Genomic DNA, 20121 nt, shown 5'->3' on the forward strand with positions numbered 1-20121 from the left:
TCTAATATTTTTAAAAAAAAATAAGGTAAAAAAACGTAGCAACAAATTAAATGTTACGCTTGCAACTAATGATAAATGTGTGGTGTTTTTTTTTTTTTTTTTNTCTATGTATGTGTTTAAATTATTGTTCTTGTTGTTAACTATCATTTACCAAAGATATTATTTCAGTTTTCATTTAGTAAATTATCTAATATTTTTTGGAAAGAATAAGGTAAAAAAACGTAGCAACAAATTAAATGTTACGCTTGCAACTAATGACAAATGTGTGGTCTTTTTTTTTTTTTTTTTTTTTTTTTTTTTTTTTTTTNATAAATTTATAATAAAATAAGCTGTCATAAAAGAAATTTTGCAACTTTTTCATATTTAAAAATTATTTTTGTTCAGAATAAGGAATTTAAATCAATAATTTTCATATAATAACATGTAATCACTCTGCATAGCTATAAAATTAGAAACTCCTTAAATAATTTTTTCTCTAATCATGCTCTATATAACAAATTATTTTAAATAAAAGATCCTATTAGTCTTATTAGCACTATGAAGCTTATTAATTTAAAAATTAAATTGCGAAAGATTATCAGTTGCAATTTTTTACTAAAAAAATCAAGCATTGAGATTGATTGAAAATAAATTAAAATAAAACTTGTTTTAGCATATTTTCTAAAAAATATATAGTTTTCATGTCTAATATAATAGATTAACTGTAATTTCAATATCTGCCCAATTTATAGTTTGTCTAAAGTAAGAACTCCCCTAGCCATTTGTCTGGACCAGTGGCAGTGACTATGATAACGAGCTATAACTATTTCAAGTAGGGGTGTGGGGTCATTGTTTAGGGCTGTGGTCAGTGAGAGAAAAGTGCGGTCTAGTGGGTTAGCCCTTAACTAATGGAAAGCTATCCTCCCAGAAATGCGTTATTCTTGTTTCCATAACAGCAAATACCTTTAGACTTTTTGATGAGGGGGGTGTCCTTACCTTAGATAAACTATAACTACAGATTATAAAAATAGTTCTTTCATGCTTGTCATTTTATCACGAACATACTATAGTTGTGAATTAGTCATTTTTAAAATTTTTATCAAAATCAAGTAATTAATTTAAATTTTTTTATTAAGAAATATTTACTGTCAAAAGTACAAGTTTTTATGTAAAAAGGAAAAATACAGCAATAAAACTGTTACAACTCTTACAGTACAAGTTTTTCTGTTATACTGTTTTGATTTTATTTCATTTTTTAATGGAACACAGAAAGTAATTCTAGTTCAAATGTCTCAAAACGTTGTTACGTAAATGTATTTTTATTCAGTGAAAGAAATCATTTTTGATTCAAATTGTCCCACATCTATTTTTAAAAAGAAAATTTCTAGTTTTATTAATTTTTTTAAAAAAATTTGTTAAATAAATAAATATTAAGCTGAATAAATAAAAAGAGTTTTTTTTTTTAGATATAAATTATTTTTAGGAAAAAAACCCGTTGTGTTAAAAAGAAAAAGAAAAAGGCAGAATTTTTCGGTGCTAAGACCGGCGAATTATATTGTTGGGCTACACTTAATACATATTTTTAGAAAGAGTTTTTAACGAGTATGCACACTGGGAGTCACAAATTAAAACCTAAGCTTAAAAAACAAAAACCGCTGTACCAATTTCAAATGAATGACTAGTGAAGAAAGTTAGGATCTAAAAATAAAAAAACATGGTGGATAAAACATATTCTGCAGTCCAAAATTTTTCAAAAATGTTTTTTTGTCGTGTTATTATTTTTTATGATCAGTACAATTTTAATAACAAGTGAAAATGTGTTATTGTCCACCCTTTATTGATTTTTAAATGAATAAAAATTGCAGCAACAGGAAATTCTTACCAATAGGGGAGCTAAAGATAACTAAAACTATTGCAGTTTATGAAAGAGAAAATTCGTCAATCGTATTCGAAAACTTATTTTTTTTCTTCGCCAGTGATGAAATATTTAGACTAGGAACTGACAGCTTTTTTCACTCCTCAATGATATCCCACAAAAACAAATTGAAAGAAATGTTATATTCCACAGGAGCAAATTGTTTAGATAAAGCGTTCTGCATTCCTCATAAATCTATCACTCCCCTTCTGATAGTGATGGTCCTCTAGTTCCATCCACCATGTGAAGGGTTTGCAGTGGAGTTCCTTGAGGAACGAAGAATGTTCTCAGCCTTAGCTACCATGAATAAACATTTATATTTATTAAAGTTTTCAAATTTCGCAATGTTCATTTTTATTCTATTAAAAAATAATGCCAACTAATTTTATGAATGTTAAAATAATGTTTCAATTTACCTTTCAAACATCAAAGGAATTGTATCTGTATTACCCATGTGTGCAGTCGAAAGATAAGATAATCGTACATTTAGTAGTTCTTCTTGAAGACATTTATTCATATTTAAAAACCTGTCAGAGATATACATTTTAAATTTTCTGTAATAATTTCTAAAAAAAAATTAAAAAGATTTAGTTATAAAACAAAAAGACCGATTTAAGTGATAAGTTACTCTTTCACAAAATGCACTTCTTAATGCAAAAACTATTGGAGGAATAAACAGGAAGTATTGCACATATTTAAAGAAATATCTTTAAAAACATTTTATACTATAATTGATATCTATATTTTTTTAAACTCATAATTCAGCAAAGCAAAAACTATTAGCAATGGATTTATGATTTTTTGCAGACACAAATGTGCCTGCAAATTATAAAATATTTACAAATATAAAACTCAAACTTTAGAAGATTATTATTTTTTTTAAAATTTAGTTTTGGAGTATTTAAAGTTTTTGTTAAAGGAAGAACTAATCACAAAATTATAATTTTAGCACTCTTTATTAATTTCTATAAAATATAAAAAAGCTAGGGAAATATGTTATCTGTGCAGGTAGGAGGATCCATTTAAGAAATTGCAAAATGAAATGAATCATAGCACATCATAAGAATCTATCAGACACAAACTTCATTAAGATACAGTCCATTAAAGCAAAGACATTAGAAACAAGAATAAGGATGTTCTTAATTTTGCTCAGTACTCCAATTCGAGAATTCTTAACGTACCAACACTTAATTAATCTATACCTATTTCTGCCATAGCTGGTCAAGTGAGCAGACTTTATGTTTCTTGATTGAATGTATGAAATATGGATGTTAGTAAGGAAATAAACTGAAAAAAAGTTTATTACAGTTAAACAAAATTGTATATTGCCAATTTTTATGTATTACTAACGCCAAGAAATTTTAATTCATCGCTCAGCACATTTTTTACAAATACCATTTTTTTACAATTACAATTTTTGCATTTCCATTGTGCATTTTCCGCAAACCTATTTCTTCTAATTATTATTGTTTCTATAACTCTTACAAGAATTATAATTATTTCTTATAATTAATATTATTTCTTCTAAGAACGTGTGCTGTCTTGATTGTTTCGACATTTTTCTGGGTGAAAAGTAACAGTTAATTAGAAAAATGAAGTAAAGCTGTCAAAATAAAATGTAAGCTACTTACCAAAACATTTAGTTTTTGTCACTTTTTCTGACACAAAAATGCCGACCTAAAATTATAGGTACTTTCTTGAAATTTGAATTAGCAGTTATTCTGGTTGTACTAACTACATGACAGTCTTTACAGAAATGTGCAACTAATTGAATGCGATACGTTGAACACGCATGACATCGTCATTTCTGATTTGATAACCTTAAAGCAATAAATTGTTCTTCCGGTCAAGTGACCAGTTGTAATAGAAATAGGTATACGGCAAGTATTATTCGATACAAAAAAATAATAGATTAACTGTATATAATTGTTAGAAAGTGTCATGAAGTCAAATGTGCTAAAACGATAAGATGATAAAGCGCATTTTCAATGCAAAAGTTCTTAAACGGTCATTGGACCGGTTATGATATGTTTAGTGTTAACTTCATTTAATTTGGACCACATGAATTCTTTTTGGACAAAGAATATTAACATTCTTTATTACTTAAATTGCAATAAACCTTGGAAATTTCAAACTGAGCATAACAAATGGGTTAGATTTAAACAGCAATACTTGACGACAACAAAAAGGGTTGACACAAGATCTGGATTTATTTAAATTGTGCAGTTTTTGGAATATTCAATTCTTTATCAGATCTTAATATAAACTATTGCTGCGAAGAACAGTCTCTGAAGATGAAAAAAAAAAGAAAACTTCATGAAACAAATTAGTTAATTGTATGCTATTCAAAGGTAAGTTGTTGTAATCGGGAAAAAAATTTGCAAATTTTAATTGCTTTGAAGGATTATTAGATACATTCAAATAGAAAGAGGTGCCTGAAACTCAATGTGAAATCCAAAATTTCAGTTGTTATTTCCAAAAGCATAGTGAACCCAGAGCAGTTTTTAAGAATGGGCCCAGGTCCCCTGAAAAGTCTAAAATCTTATTGCATTAATTGTTTTTTTTTTTTTTTTTTTTTTTTTTTTTTTTNCATTTTTTTTTTTTTTTTTTTTTCAATTCTAACTCATTTATTATTTAGAACTTAAGAGGGCCCCAGATCCCACTTTTTGTTTCTTCTTTTTTTAAAGTTTTATTCAGAGCTGGGGCCCTCTGAAGCCCATAATACATTTTTCTTCTTAATTTTTTTACATTGTCGGACGCTTTTCAAAATCTAATCAAAGTGTCTACAAATATAAAATAATTGTTAGTCTTCTCTTTTCCAACCAAAAGAGCAATAAAACGCTCTTTCCACTCATGAAAATGTCCCCACTTTCGTAGCTACCATCCACAGAATTGTCAAGTAGCAGCCTCACTTTACACTGCGGGAAAATGTTTTTAGCTTCTTTATATTGTCTTGGGCTCTTTTTTCCTAACTTCGGAAATATGAGATATCCACAGAAACAGCCTTTTGTCTGATTTCTGGTCATAAATTGCTTGGAACAAAACATTTCTAGGATTATAAATAGGGGGAGGGGACCTTGATTTTTGTTATGTGTTTATAGTTAATAAAGCTTTTAAATTAAAGTCGAAACAACTTTTTAAAATTGTAAATCGAAACTATTTATGAAATTTTGACAGCTTTGTTTTTATTTTAAACGTGTATATTTTATTTAATGAAATAAAAAAATAAATGAAAAAAATATAAATAAGTGACTGGATAAATAAAAAACTTCGTTGTCATATCATGTTTTAAACAATTTGAGTATTATTAAATTATTTAAATCTAAGCAAATTTTTAGTTTAAAAAGTAAATAAGTTTTTTGATTTGTTTAAAAGGTAATTATGCTCCATAATTCGATTTTAAGACTGATATCTGTTCCTAAGGATCAGAATTCTCTTTTATTTTACTTTAATATTATAAAAATGATATATTTAATACTTTCATGTGATATGCTGCAGTTTTAAATGCCTAAAAAATTACTGAAATTGTCAATTCAAAAAACAATTAATTAATACTTTTGAACATGAATTTAAATAACTCCACACGTTTTGTTTTGCTATCTCATTTTATGTTATCGCAGTATTTAGAGCAGACAGTTGCTTTGTGGGTGTGTGGATGATATAAGGAAAAGAGGCACCATAAAAAAAAAAAAACAATTTTATTTGAGTTAATGGCTCAATATTATATTTTTTAATTTCTCTCAAAAATGTAGTAAAAAATATTTGTCGCAAACAAATCAATATTAAGTAAGAATGAAACAAAAATTATATCGAAATATGCTGAATCACTAGTGAGACAGGTGGGATGAAAGACATCGAAACCAATTCGATTGAATAGTAAAACTAGAAGGTATTTCTAAAATCCGGAAATCTATCAGGCTTCAATTTTTTTTCTGTCACAAAATTTATCAGGGCCTATTCGTTAGATTTCAATATGGGTTATTCTTTTTCTTGGATTAAACATTAACATAAACTAATTGATATAAAGTTGTAGTGTGTTCCATTGATATATTGAATGCTCGTTTTTGACTGCTGTTCTTTCACATCCTAGCCACTATACACCATGAAGAGCAGAACTGATACTTCAAAACCGTATCACATTTATTCTCTCTGATGTTTAAAAGACCTTTTAATAAATCCTTAAAAATATAAGCCAAACATTTAACAAATGTACTTAAATAAATTAAAAAGAATGAAGAAATATTTTTAATATAAACATTAAGTGAATAATATCAGCTTACGAAATATTATTATTTTTTACAAACAGTATTAGTATAACGGCCCTCACCTGCTCCAAGGTGTAGGGACTAGATGAAGAATAAAAAAATATTTGTACATTTCATAAGATTTAAAAATTTGCTTCGATTATAAACGGGGATAAGGAGGTATTATACAGCCCCGGGGGTTGCTGGTGCATTCATTTTTATCCTTGCAGCGATTAATTGCTTTTCTCTATATTGTTCTTTTAGTTGTTACACGACTTATTTTTTACGAGTACATTATTGCTTATCGGTTATAATTTATTCTTAGTTAATACATGAGAGAAAATTTACTCATTGAGAATTGTAGTAAAATCAGGAATATATAAGAAAAACTTTTTTTTAAAAAATACACACTTTTTACGTATAAAATGTAAGGTATTAATTTCTAATTCCTTACTATTTCTAAATTGATAGCATCGAAACACTTATTTAGATATAAAGAAGAAAACTAAATGAATTTAGTGAAAATAATTTATCTGTAATATTAATATTTAAAATAAGTGTAGAAATGAAAGTGTAAGAAAATAGCCTTATTTTCATGATCGGATTTGACATTCAATGCTGAGGGCCATTTTCAGTATTTCTGTCTAAATAGTTAAAGTGGAAGTAGTAGAACACAAAATAACGCCTTAAGAAAAAATTACGACATTTCTCGCAAAAGAAGGAAAAATAAAAATAGCTATTTTGGTAATGAAATCAAAATATATGGTATTTAATTGGTAAATTTTCCGTTCGCATTGCAACAGTTTATCGAAAATTCTGGTTTTAAAAATTATAGCTCTTATTACCACACATTTAATGAAAATGCAAAACGGAAAAATAAAATTACTGATTATTCTGCCATGTATTATTTAGACTTCCCTCTACGGAGTCAGTCTTCTTAAGGTAATTGTGAATGTCATAACCTTAAAAAAGACTATCTTAAAAATATTTAGTTAGAGGAATGAAGATTTTTCATCGTTTTATCATTAACAATGTAAGAGACCTGTTATGAACGTTAATTTAGAAAACATGAAATATATTTTCATTTAAAAAAAATATCATTTCTATAATAATTTAATGAAGGAAACCGAAAGTTTATATAAGATATGATTTATAGGTTGGATCTAAATCTAATCAGAGATTATGAAAAGTACTAACTAGAAGTTATAAAAGTATTCATCACTGGTTATAAAAAGTACTAATTCACGAAACCTCTTTAACTCTCCCCGGAACCCTAAAGTTCCATCGAACACAGTTTGAACTGTCTTTCTAAGGTATCAAATGAAATTACCAAAATTTACCACGTTTACTACCGAACAGCATGGTAAAAAACTATTTTTTTATTATGTTAATTTCATGAGTTGTCATGACCAGATCGCTACGGAAAAAAATTACCCTGCTTTTTGGTGTTCCCATAAATACCGTATATTTTACTATGTTCTAATAGCTTTGACCATTCCTTTAATTCTTTTTTTCTCAGTGCGGTCAGTACCATGGTTCGCATTTCATAAAAGGCACTCTATTATGTTTTTCTCAAAATTTCTGAAGGTCTTCTACTTTGGCACCTCATATTTTAAAAAAAATATTTTATCGGAAAATTGAAGACCCCCCCCCCAAAAAAAAAAAACAACACATATCTAATTGTTTTACACAAAGAGCATATCCGGAAATTTTCAAAAAAAAAATCACGAATGACAAATATTCAAAAGATTCTTAGTTTATTAAATTAAAAAAAAATAATAAAATAAAAAATATCCCGCAAGGCAGGTGTGTATATTTGGGGATGATGATTATGAAATCTAACGCAAAACTGGGAGATTGTGGGTTCTATTTCAACTGATGACAGTTTTTAATTTTTATTTCTTAGTACTGAAAAATGTTTTACTTATTTTTTTTTAAAGTATGCATGTTAAAAACTAATAATTTAACAATTATTATAAAAAAAAAAAAAACTAGAAGGCTCCACCCCCTGTTCATTTTGCTCACTAACCTCCGTGGTTGCTTCTCATTAATCATTGCAGATTAAGAGGAAAAACGGTTTATTTCCATTTTTTTTTCCTACAAAAATTACGATTGAATTCCCATTTACATTTTGAAGATGACTAAATTTTTTAGGCAATTCAACAAGATTGTCACTAATCAGTAAAATTGGTACCTGCCGCAGAGTTTTTACTCACTAAAATTGGACTCAAGGGATGGAGCATTCTTCTCCGAATGAGGTGCACCGAGTTCGAATCCCAGTGATGGCTGGCGATATGAATTCCACACCCGGCTTACACCGACCACTGTGCTGACCAGAGCCGTTTTTGTGTTTATAGGGGCCCTGGTCCTGTCATAATCTGGGGGCCCTTTATGAGTAAATTTAGAGAAAAAAATTTAATTTTGAATAATTTTTAAAAATGATTTTATTTTAAGAGAAAAAAACATATAAATTAATTATTAAAGCTTATATACATTATTTTTTATCGAAAATTTAAGGTAACAATACTTTTCGCTCTTTTTAAGAGACGAATCTTCTATCACATCATCAAAATCAATTTCCTGTAAGACATACAGTTTGATTTGCAGCTCAAAATCGGTAAGACTTAGAAACATCAAATTATGAAGGCGTGTAGAAAATATGCAAGGAGTTAGGAAGAATACAAGAAAATACAGTTTAAATACTGTCTTTTTATTTTTTATAATAGTTGAGAAACTGACTCAATTTTGAGCCAATGTTTAACTACGTAGCCTCGAAATTTTAAAACCAACCCAGAAGACAAGGAAACTCCTGGATCAGTTCCCAGAGGTATTGAATTGTTATGAGAACTTCGAGGAGTTTATGACCCCAACAGATTTAACATGCACCAGTCCTCAGTTTATACATGGGTATTAATCGGCCGGCTGAATTCGTCCATAGCCCTATCAACCTAGCTATTGTGGCCAAATTATTAGTTTATTTTATAACAGTCATTGAACAGCCCACCCAATTTCGAGTTTACGACTACTACTGTTCAACTGCGTAGCCTTGTAATTTTGAACCCAATCCATCATACAAGAGAACTCCTGGATCAAGTATTGGAAGAAATGTTTGCCTTCATGGAGGACGTTTTGATGGAACTAACCCGCATTTGCGTTACATAGAGAGGAAGAGCACGAGTACCTCCCACGGTTAGCCTGGCAAAGGAACTCTAACCCATGATCCGCCTACCACTGAGGATATTTCACGTCAGCACTGTGGTCGGTAAAAGCCGGGTGTGAATTTCATATCGACCAGTCATCACTGGGATCCGAACTCGGTGCACCTCATTCAGAGGAGAATGCTCTATCCCTTGAGACCATCTTCATTGAGTAATAACTCTGCAGCAGGTTCCAATTTTCCAATTTTATTGATTGGTACCAATTCTATTGATTTGCCTAAATTTAGTCATCTTCAGAATGTAAATGGTAATTCAATCGTAATTTTTGTAGAAAAAAAAAATGGAAATAAACCGTTTTTCCTCTTAATCTGCAATGAATGCAGAAGCAATCACGAGGATTAGTGAGCAAAATGAACAGGAAGCGGAGCCTTCTAGTTTTTTAAATAATTGTTAAATTATTAATTTTTAACATGCATACTTCAAAAAAATAAGAAAAACATTTTTCAGTATTAATAAATAAGAATTAAAGACTGTCATCAGCTGGAATAGAACCCACGATCTCACAGTTTTGTGTTAGATTTCATAATCATCAGCCCCAAATATACACACCTGCCTTGCGGATATTTTTTTAATTTTTTTTTAAAATTAAATAAGTAAAGTCATTTGGATACTTGAAATTCTTGAAAAATGCTTTCCTTATTACCATTTATAACAAGTATCTTCAGTTCATTTAGAAGTAAACCATAATTCGGCTTATCTTATTCATTTTCAGCTTATGTATATACACCAAAAATAAATTCAAAACTAGACTGGATATAACACAACGACTGCAAATTTAACTGTCAGATATAAAACCCTATTTCAGATTGATAATGATAAAACGATGAAAAATCTACATTCCTCTAATTAAATATTTTAAAAATAGTCTGTTTTTAGGTTATAATGTTCGTAATTACCTTAAATAAACTTTAATCGTAATGTCGGGGTTCCGCCGATAGAAAACATTTAATATATCAATGAAACACACTAAAGCTTTATATTAATTAGCAATTAGTTTTAGAATTACAATTATAGAATAATTATTTTTATTATGGAATGAAAGGTTTTAAAAGACAAATATTTGTTAATGTTTAATATTCAATCAAAGAAAAAACAACCCGTATTGAAATCTAACGAATAGCCCTTCATAAATTTTGTGACAAAAAAAACAAACTGAAATCTGAATGATTTCCAGATTTTAGAAACACCTAGTTTTACTATTCAGTCAAATTGGTTTCGATGGGTTTCATCCCACCTGTCTCGCTAGTGATTCAGCATATTTTGATATCATTTTTGTTTCGTTCTTACTTAATATTAATTTGTTTGCGACAGTTATTTTTTTACTAAATTTTTGCGAGAAGTTNAGGGCGTTAACTGAAATATTTTTTTTTTGTATGCTTCTTTTACTTATATCATCCATACCCACAAGCAACTGTCTGCTCTAAATACTGCAATAATATAAAATGAGATAGTCAAACAAAACGTATGAAGTTATTTAAATTCATGTTCGAAAGTATTAATTGTTTTTAGAATTGACAATTTCAGTCATCTTTTAGGTATTTAAAACTGCAGCATGTCACATGAAAGTATTAAGCATATCATTTTTACAATAAAGTAGAATAAAAAGGAACTCTGATCCTTTGGAATAGATATTAAATAGTCTCATGATCGAATGATGGAGCATAATTACCTTTTAAACAAATCAATTTTTTTTCACCTTTTAAACTAAAAATTTGCTTATTTTTAAATAACTTATTAATATTCAAATTGTTTAAAAGATGATATGATAACGAAGTTTTTTATTTTATTCAGTCATTTATTTATATTTTTTTCATTTTTTTATTATTTATTTTTATTTTATTAAATTAAATGCACACGTTTAAATAAAAACAAAGCTGTCAAAATTTCATATATATTTTCAATTTACAATTTTAAGAAATTGTTTCGACTTTAATTTGGAAATTTAAAAGCCTTATTAAATAAAAAATTGAGAAGCCTTATTAACTTTAAACTCAAAATAACAACAAAAATCAAGGAGTTAAAAATCGAAACAAATATGATCAATAAACAATAAAATCATAAGCTAATTAAATAAATTAATTTTGTGTACGAAATACGATATTACAAATTAAACGTATTTCATATTTAGGGGAAATATGGAAAATTTGATCATACAGGAGGTTTAAAAATTTTTTTCTCTCATGTTTAAATATTTGCTTAGCTGGTGATTATTTGATTTCAATGCTCTATTAAACAAAATCATATGTTGTTTCTGCCTACTGTTGTTCTGCAAAATAAAAATAAAATTACATTTGCTATCTAAATTTCATCCAGAACAGACCAAATCAAGAGTTTTGGCAGACAGGCCAGGCCAGTCAAAGAGGGAATTGAAGAGCGGCACGCCATTTAAATAAATAAATAAAGAAATCGCAATGAATATGTAAAAAATTGCGCAAACCTTTCACGTTTTCCCTAACCACAACCAATATTGATATAATAAAAACATTTGCTTACCTCCAACGTGAAAGATTTATGTCTTCTTAATATCCTACGAAAATTTGATTTAGAAATCCAATTCACGGATTCTCTTACGATTAATTTGAAAAATAACAAAATTTAATCAACTACAAAAATTAAGTAAATTAAACAATTAGGCTAGTTGAAACATTTAGGATGATTAAAGGGAAGAAAAAGCTTTTATAATAATATAGAAAAAATATCTAAATTTTCTAAGAAAGAAAATTTAGAATTGAATGAGGTCCAATTTAACGGGCACCATATATGGAAATCTCAAGACAGAGTGACCCCCTATTTACAGATCTAAAATTTTTTTCTTCCTAGAAATTTATGACCAGAAATCAGACAAAAGGGTGTTTCTGTGGATATCTGATATTTCCGAAGATAGGAAGAAAGAGACCCAAGGCAAATATAAAGAAGCTAAAAACATTTTCTCGAGGAGAGTGAGGAGGCTATTTGACAACTCTGTGGGTGGTAACTACGAAAGTGAGGATATTTTCATCTGTGGAAAGAACGTTTTATTGCTCTTTTGGTTAGAAAAGTGAAGAGTAACAATTATTTTATATTTGTAAACACTTCGATTAGAATTTGAAAAGCATCCAACAATGTAAGAAAGAAAAATATATATATATTATGGGTAGGGCCCTATAAATTATGCAGAAATTTTTTAAAAATTATGCGTCTAGGATGCGGCGATTTTTAAAAATTATGCGACAAGGATGCGGTGTCTTTTAAAAATTATGCATGCAGAAGTTAGTCCAGAAGCTGCGTTTTCTTTCAAACTCTGTCTTTGTTTTGTAAAAATTTGGCCGTAGTAGGATACAACTCTTTCACAATCTACTGAATTAGGAATCACTGAGAGCACTTGTCTTGCTTTTTCTGTAAGTTCTGGAAATCTCTCTGAGACTACCTCTGAATTCCAGAATCTAAGTCCTCTGGTTTGAACATTCTTTTACATATTCTTTGTAAGTAGCATACTCGAGTTTTATATCTAGACCACTCATTCCTGGAATATTCTTGAATATATAGTCGTCTTTAATATTGAGGTTGACTATTTGTTCTGGATCGAAAACTCGAGCAGCTTTCATGAAGTTTAATGCAGGTTGACTAAACTTGGACCCGCGTTTTTTGAATACGTCTAGTTCTGGAGAGTAGTAAGTATTCAACTTTGCAATTGTTTTGTGAAACACTTCTTGAAGAAATACGTTGCTTGAATCTTTTCGTGAGTATGATGCCTGAGAATTACATCGAAGTTTAGACCGCAGATCAAAAATTTTATTGTAAGCTTTGTGAATAGATGTTTCGAAAAGGAGAAGAGTATCCATTAATATCTGAGCGTGTTCTACAATGAACTGAAAGTCTTTGCAAACGTACTTGCTTTCCACAAAAACTTTGCACTGATTGAGACAAGCAGTGTCAAGAGTAAGGTTTATTTCACTGCTAAAAAATTCTATGTAAACATTACAATATTCAGCATGATATTGCACTGATTTAAACCAAGAATTCCACCGTGTCTTTATTGGTACTGGACAAAGTTTAGCTTTCTTATTGTTATCCGTTAAAAACTTTAAATAGCGGCGCTTTCTTGCAGGACAATGCTTGAACAATTTCTTAAAGTTTCCTGTGAATTTGTCAACCTCTGAAAAATGTTCACGCCACTGATCAGAAGCTAAATTAAGAATGTGAGCATTGCAGGTCATGTGCACTGAATTGGGCAGTAGAGTACGCAACACTTCCTTGTATGCCCGAGTCATGTAAGTTGCGTTATCTGTTAAGATTGCTGAAACTTTGTTGAAATCAATCTCCATATTTGTCAAGCACTGCACTACGGCTTGAGAAACTGTAGTCGATTGTACAGCTTCAAGATGAATGCTATCAAGAAGATAAGGATGCATCATTGCAGTATCTGTAAATTGCGGGACAGCTAAAATATGTAAAACATAATTGTCTTTATCATCACTGCCTTCATCGAAGCCGATGCAGAGTGAATCAGTAGTACGAAGAATTTCTTTCAATTCATTCTTCTTTACTTCAAATACTTTTGGTAANTTTTAGTATAGTTTGGCACCCCTACATAGAATTAAGAAGTTTGAAGGAAATTTAGTAAATTTTTTCAAATTGTGTTCAGTAATGAGAGTAGTTAAAATGATTTTGTTTGAAACTTTTACTTACCTTTGACAATATGTGAGATTTTTGATGAATGTGACTGGTTGGTTTTCAAAAATTTTATTGCTATGAACTGGCCTTACCTTGGTAAATGGAACTAAAACCATAAGCTTTGAGGAATTACTTTTTTTGTTTCTGATTATATTTTGCTCATCGCTGTTTAGATGTCTATATGTGCTGTTTAGATGGAATATGATTGATATTTTATAAAAAAAAAAAAAAAAAAACTATTAATCAAATTGTATTCTTTCTAACTCCTTTGCATATTTTTTACACATCTTTATAATTTCGTGTTTCTAAGTCTTACAGGTTTTGAGCAGCAAAGCAAAATGTAACGTAAAGAAAAAAAATTGAGAAAAAAGTATATTCGATATATTCAAAATTTATTAAAAAAAATAAATAATTTCAAGTATTATTTGGGTCAGGAGAATAAGTTAGGACAATTAGGCATAAATGACATGAATAAAATAGTGAAAAATAATCTGGAAGATAAATTTCCAAACATTGACATTTCATTTCAAATTTTTTTATCACTCATGATAACTAATTGTGGTAGCAAACGTTCATTCTCCAGACCAAAATTAATAAAAAATGAGTTAAGAAATAGAAGTGACTCAAGAAAGATTGAGTCACTTGTCAATTATGAGCATTGAATATGATGTCTTACAGGAAATTGATTTTGATAGAAGGCCTCTCGAAAAATACTGTTACCTTAAATTTTCGATAAAAAATAATGTGTATAAGCTTTTATGATTAATTTATATGTTTTTTACCCTTAAAATAATTTTTAAAAATTATTCAAAAAAAATTTTTTTTTCTCTAAATTATAAAGGGACCCCAAATAAAGACAGGCCCCTGTAAACAGAAAAACGGCACTGAGTGAACCGTTTTGTACTTATATTGTTTAGAGGGTTCTCAAGTTTCTTTCGCCCATTTTGAAAGTCAAAACTTTTTTTTAAAAATGTAAAAAAATTTTTTTTTTTTTGAAATTTACCTTTTTATTATGATTTATTTTTAATCTTATTTAATTTAAAATTATTACGAGTCAATGAATTTAGCCAATTTCTATGGTTTTAAACGTTATAATGTGTTTCCCGTATGAACTGAAAAAATAAATGCTCATATCTTGCATAATTTTGTTTTATTTTATTGAAATTTTTTTAAAGTTTCAGCTTAGAAACGCAAGACAATTTTTTTCAATATAAAAACGTCCGCATCTTCATTACTATTTCAGTTGATATAGGGTTTTTCAAAGCTCATTTAACTACATAATCATCTCAAAAAATGACCCGTCTTCCAAAACGGACGTTATGTTCTATTTTTGATTTGATACGAATAGATATTCTTCTTTGTTTCAGAAACGTAATTATAATGGTTTTATTAATTAGAATGTTGAAGTTAGGGAGGATTTATTGGTTATAGGGGGCCATGAAACACTCTGATCACTGGCAATATACACGTCAGTTTATTAGCTGAATTTTCCATTCTTCTCATTGGGAGAAAAAAAAATCAATAAATCATAACGAGGGTGCGTAGCCAGCTTTTTCAACAAAAAATAAGCACCTTTTAAGTGAATGGATTTAAGAACATAAAATCAATAAAATTCAAAAATATTTTCTAAAACTTTGCACCATCATGATAAAATAACTATCTTCTGAGAAATATTGCAGAGAAAATTGTGAAAAAATCATGATTTTTTTTTGTTTTTTTGTAATTTAGAACTACAATCAATACGGTAAAGAAAAAATCCCTTTTTAAAAGATAAGAAAATGCCCGGACAAACCCGGAATTAAAAAAGCATCCTCAAGGTCTTCTAAAAAACGTAAATCAAAAATAAGCACTTTTTAAAAACCCTGATAACGTTTAACTCACATGAAAAGCATAGGCACATACCAACACAATAAGTATAGCTAAAATAATTCCAATATTAGCTTTTATTTCTTGCTTATTATTTTTTTATGTTGTTAGATTGAACTAAGCACATATTTAGTAGTTTTATCAAATGATACAGTATCATTTGTAATGATGCTTGTGGCTAACGCAGGCTAGTCAAAATTTAGCACAATCCTGCTATTTTCACTGGTGCTTATCTCTTTCGAGGATGTGTAATAAATCTCTTTCCACTGTATCATCATCTATTATGAAACTGCAAAGTTTTGGCACAGATTTAATAAGTACCAAATATATTTATTGTACTATATTAGTTTATTTGTTATCGATTAAAAGCACCAATACCAGTATAGTGCCTATTCCAAATTTAATTAAGCATCCATTAGGGTGCGTAGCCATCTCTCAACAAAAAATAAGCACCTTCTAAGTACTTTTTAAGACACGGTTCCCAGCAAATCACCGAAGTCAAGCATCACTGTCTACGGTCAGTGTGCGGGTGGGTGACCACTTGGATCAGTCTGCATAGGGACCGAGGGTGTGCGGTATTGGTCCTCGTTAAACTGTGCTACCGTAAAGTGCTCTACTTTGCGCGCAGGTCGTCGGGCTACCGAAGCGGGGGTGCCATCCCCTCCGCAGAGGATTAAAATTGTGATGGCATGTCTTCGGATCATCCTCCAGGATGTTTCCCAGACCGTTGCCAATAGCCCATTGTGCAGCGCTAGTGCGACGTAAATTAACAACAACTTCATACGCTACTCACCGACGGTACGCCGAAATGCATTGTTTGACTGAATTTTATATTTCGCAAAAGTACAAAACTCTCGAAGAATCCAGTTTAGTAGACACACATGCAGACTCCCAAGAATTTCAATCAAATATGTAACACTATGAGCGCTGTCATATGTTACGGGCCAAAATAGATTGTGGTCGAATGAATTGTGAAAACGCTGAATAGAATGTGAAAAGCACGCTTTTGCATAATAAGCAGGGAAAATTGACATGGTAAAGAAAAAAGATATATAATTTTCGAAAAGGGAAAATGAAGCACTTTTTAAAAATACCCAATAAAAAAAAAGCACCTTTAAGAGTTTTAAAAAACGAAATTCAAAAATAAGCACCTTTAAGCAATTTTTAAAAATGCTATGCATGTGTAGTCACGTATATATATATATTTTGTCTTTTGTTCGTGAAACAGTTGCTACATTTTCACGATTTTAACTGAAAGCATTCAAACTATTTTCAAGGTATCTGCTATACTTTAGATTTTCAAATTCATGACTAATTCCAAGAATTTTTCATGACTTAGCGAAGTTACTATTTTCTCCAGACAAAAACAGAATAATAAATTTAAAAAGCATTATAATAACATTAATTGAAATGATAGGTATAACCAAAACAGTTATACTCTGCATCTTCATTTTAATAGATTTTAAATTTAAAGAACAGAGTAAAGAAAGAGTTGAAGCAATAAAATAGCTGAAAAATAATAGCTGAGCAAAAAAAATTTTTTTCTGCAGAATTCTATTCTAAAAATACTTTTCTTGTTCATCGGAAAAGAAACAAATACTCCTGATTTTACTGTTCTCATTACGGAATAAACAGAATTTGCCAATGACTGGCTTGCTTCAGCTAGAATTAATTAATTGATAAAAGAAAAAATAATAAATAATAACAAAAATTCTGAAATCACATAAGTTTCATAAGATAATTTGCTCTAGAAATGCCATTATTTCTTTCATTTTTTGAAAGAACCTAATTTTTAAAGAACACGATAAGAACATTTTATATTTTAATAAAATGTGGCTGTGNGTCCCGCAGTGGACTGATCGTTAAGACACGGTTCCCAGCAAATCACCGAAGTCAAGCATCACTGGCTACGGTCAGTGGGCGACCACTTGGATCAGTCTGCGTAGGGACCGAGGGTGTGCGGTATGGGTCCTCGTTAAACTGTTCTACCGTAAAGTGCTAGACTTCGCGCGCAGGTCGTCGGGCTACCGAAGCGGGGGTGCCATCCCCTCCGCAGACGATCAAAATTGTGATGGCATGTCTTCGGATCATCCTCCGGGATGTTTCCCAGACAGTCGCCAATAGCCCATTGTGCAGTCCTAGTGCGACGTAAATTAACAACAACTTCAGACGCTACTCACCGACGGTACGCCGAAATGCATTGTTTGAATGAATTCTATATTTTGCAAAATGTGGAGCGTACAAAAATCTCACCGAATCCAGTTCAGTAGACACACAGGCAGACTCCCAAGAATTTCATCAAATATGTAACACTATGAGCGCTGTCATATGTTACGGGCCAAAATAGATTGTGGTCGAATGAATTGTGAAAACGCTGAATAGAATGTGAAAAGCACGCTTTTGCATAATAAGCAGTGAAAATTGACATGGTAAAGAAAAAAAATATATAATTTTCGAAAAGGGAAAATGAAGCACTTTTTAAAAATACCCAATAAAGAGAAGCATCTTTAAGGGCTTTAAAAAATGAAATTCAAAAATAAGCACCTTTAAGCAATTTTTAAAAACACTATGCACGTGAAGTCATGTATATATATATATATATTTTTTTTGTCTCTTGTTCGTGAAACAGTGGCTACATTTTCACGATTTTAACCGAAAGCATTCAGACTATTTTCAAGGTATCTGCTATATTTTAGATTTTCAAATTCATGACTCATTCCAAGAATTTTTCATGACTTAACGAAATTACTATTTTCTCCCGACAAAAACAGAATAATAAATTTAAAAAGCATTATAATAACATTAATTGAAATGATAGGTATAACCAAAACAATTATACTGTGCATCTTCATATTTATAGATTTTAAATTTAAAAAATAGAGAGAAAAAGAGTTGAAACAATAAAATAGCTGAAAAAAATAAAAAAGCAAATAATTTTTTTTCTGCAGAATTATAATCTAAAGATAATTTTCTTGTTCATCGAAAAGCAAAGAAATACTCCTGATTTTTCTGTTCTCATTTTGGAATTAAAAAAAATTTGCCAATGACTGGCTTGCTTCAGCTAGAATTTTAAATTGATACAATAAAAAAAAAATTAATAATAATATAAATTCTGAAATCACAGAAGTTTAAAAGATAATTCACTCTGGAAATGATGTTCCTTCTTTCATTTTTTGAAAGAACATGATAAAAACATTTTATATTTTAATAAAACAGGACTGTGAGAGGGGATTTTGTTACAAATTGAGATATTCGGAACACCATGAAATTAGGGGGATGAATAAAATCCATTTTGAAAATTCGGTGACCTATCTCCATGATTTTGCAGTGACCGAAATTCATGACTTTCCAGGTGCTTGGATACCCTGCATTTTCCTTTCCTACCAACTACACAGAATATTGCAATCCATAACTCAATCAGAACACTTTTTTTTTTTGAAAACAAAAATTTATTGAAGTAACTATGCAAGTGTGTATAAATAACCAAACCATTGCAATATAACAAATTTCATAGTAGTATAAAAAATGAACAAAAATTGAATTAACATTGAGTGCTTTATCCAGGTAACAGAAGTATGACTTTCAAGATGGCAGAAAATAAGTAGGAATGTGATACGAAAAAGTCAATCATTTCTCTCACAAGAGAAATGGAATGATAGCTTTCCTTCCTCTAGGATAATTGGGAAATTCCTTCTTGTAGTTGCGATGCTTACCCAATGCCCATACGGACATCTGATAGAGACCAGCCAACGTGAACAGACCAGCTACAACGAGATAATAAATATTAAAAAAAGTAATTGGCAGAAGGAAAAAGTGAACAGTAGGAAAGTGTTTGGCAATACACAATAGAAAAAGTAACCTTTTTCGTAAGTGTTGCATAACATTTAAATTTTAGGTTAATCGACAAAGAATTTCACATTGGGTAAAGTTTGTAAAAGCTTCTAACGACACAACTTTTTTGTGCAAAAGGGAGGGACTGGTTTTTAGAGAAGGGAAAACAAGAGGTGAAAGGACGTCTTTAGACATCACTAGTGCCCAGACAATTAAAGTGTATTGAATCTATTCTAACTTTTTATGTATAACATGAAAGGCCTGGTTTCTTAAAACGAGGCGTCAGCGGGAAGTCGACGTACCCCGACAAAATACTGTTTTGTAAGCTCAGCGTGAGCAGTTGTTCCAATGCAGACATTATCTCACATTGCGCATATGTTAATGACGTAATCAATTATTTATTTTGATTTTGTAG

The 20121-nt window shown here is 29.9% G+C and overlaps 1 protein-coding gene across 1 annotated transcript in view; it reads right to left on the minus strand.

The window, feature by feature from the left end:
• Positions 1 to 19301: 19301 nt before the first annotated feature.
• LOC107441461 (trans-2,3-enoyl-CoA reductase Sc2) overlaps positions 19302 to 20121 on the minus strand; it is a 29588-nt gene continuing 28768 nt past the window's right edge. The window contains exon 12 of the mRNA XM_016054732.4: positions 19302 to 19639. Coding sequence (XP_015910218.1) covers positions 19512 to 19639 — 128 coding nt within the window. The 3' untranslated portion in view covers positions 19302 to 19511. The remainder of the gene's footprint in view (positions 19640 to 20121) is intronic.

The sequence above is a fragment of the Parasteatoda tepidariorum genome, chromosome 6 (assembly GCF_043381705.1).
Source record: "Parasteatoda tepidariorum isolate YZ-2023 chromosome 6, CAS_Ptep_4.0, whole genome shotgun sequence".
Taxonomy (NCBI): domain Eukaryota; kingdom Metazoa; phylum Arthropoda; class Arachnida; order Araneae; family Theridiidae; genus Parasteatoda; species Parasteatoda tepidariorum.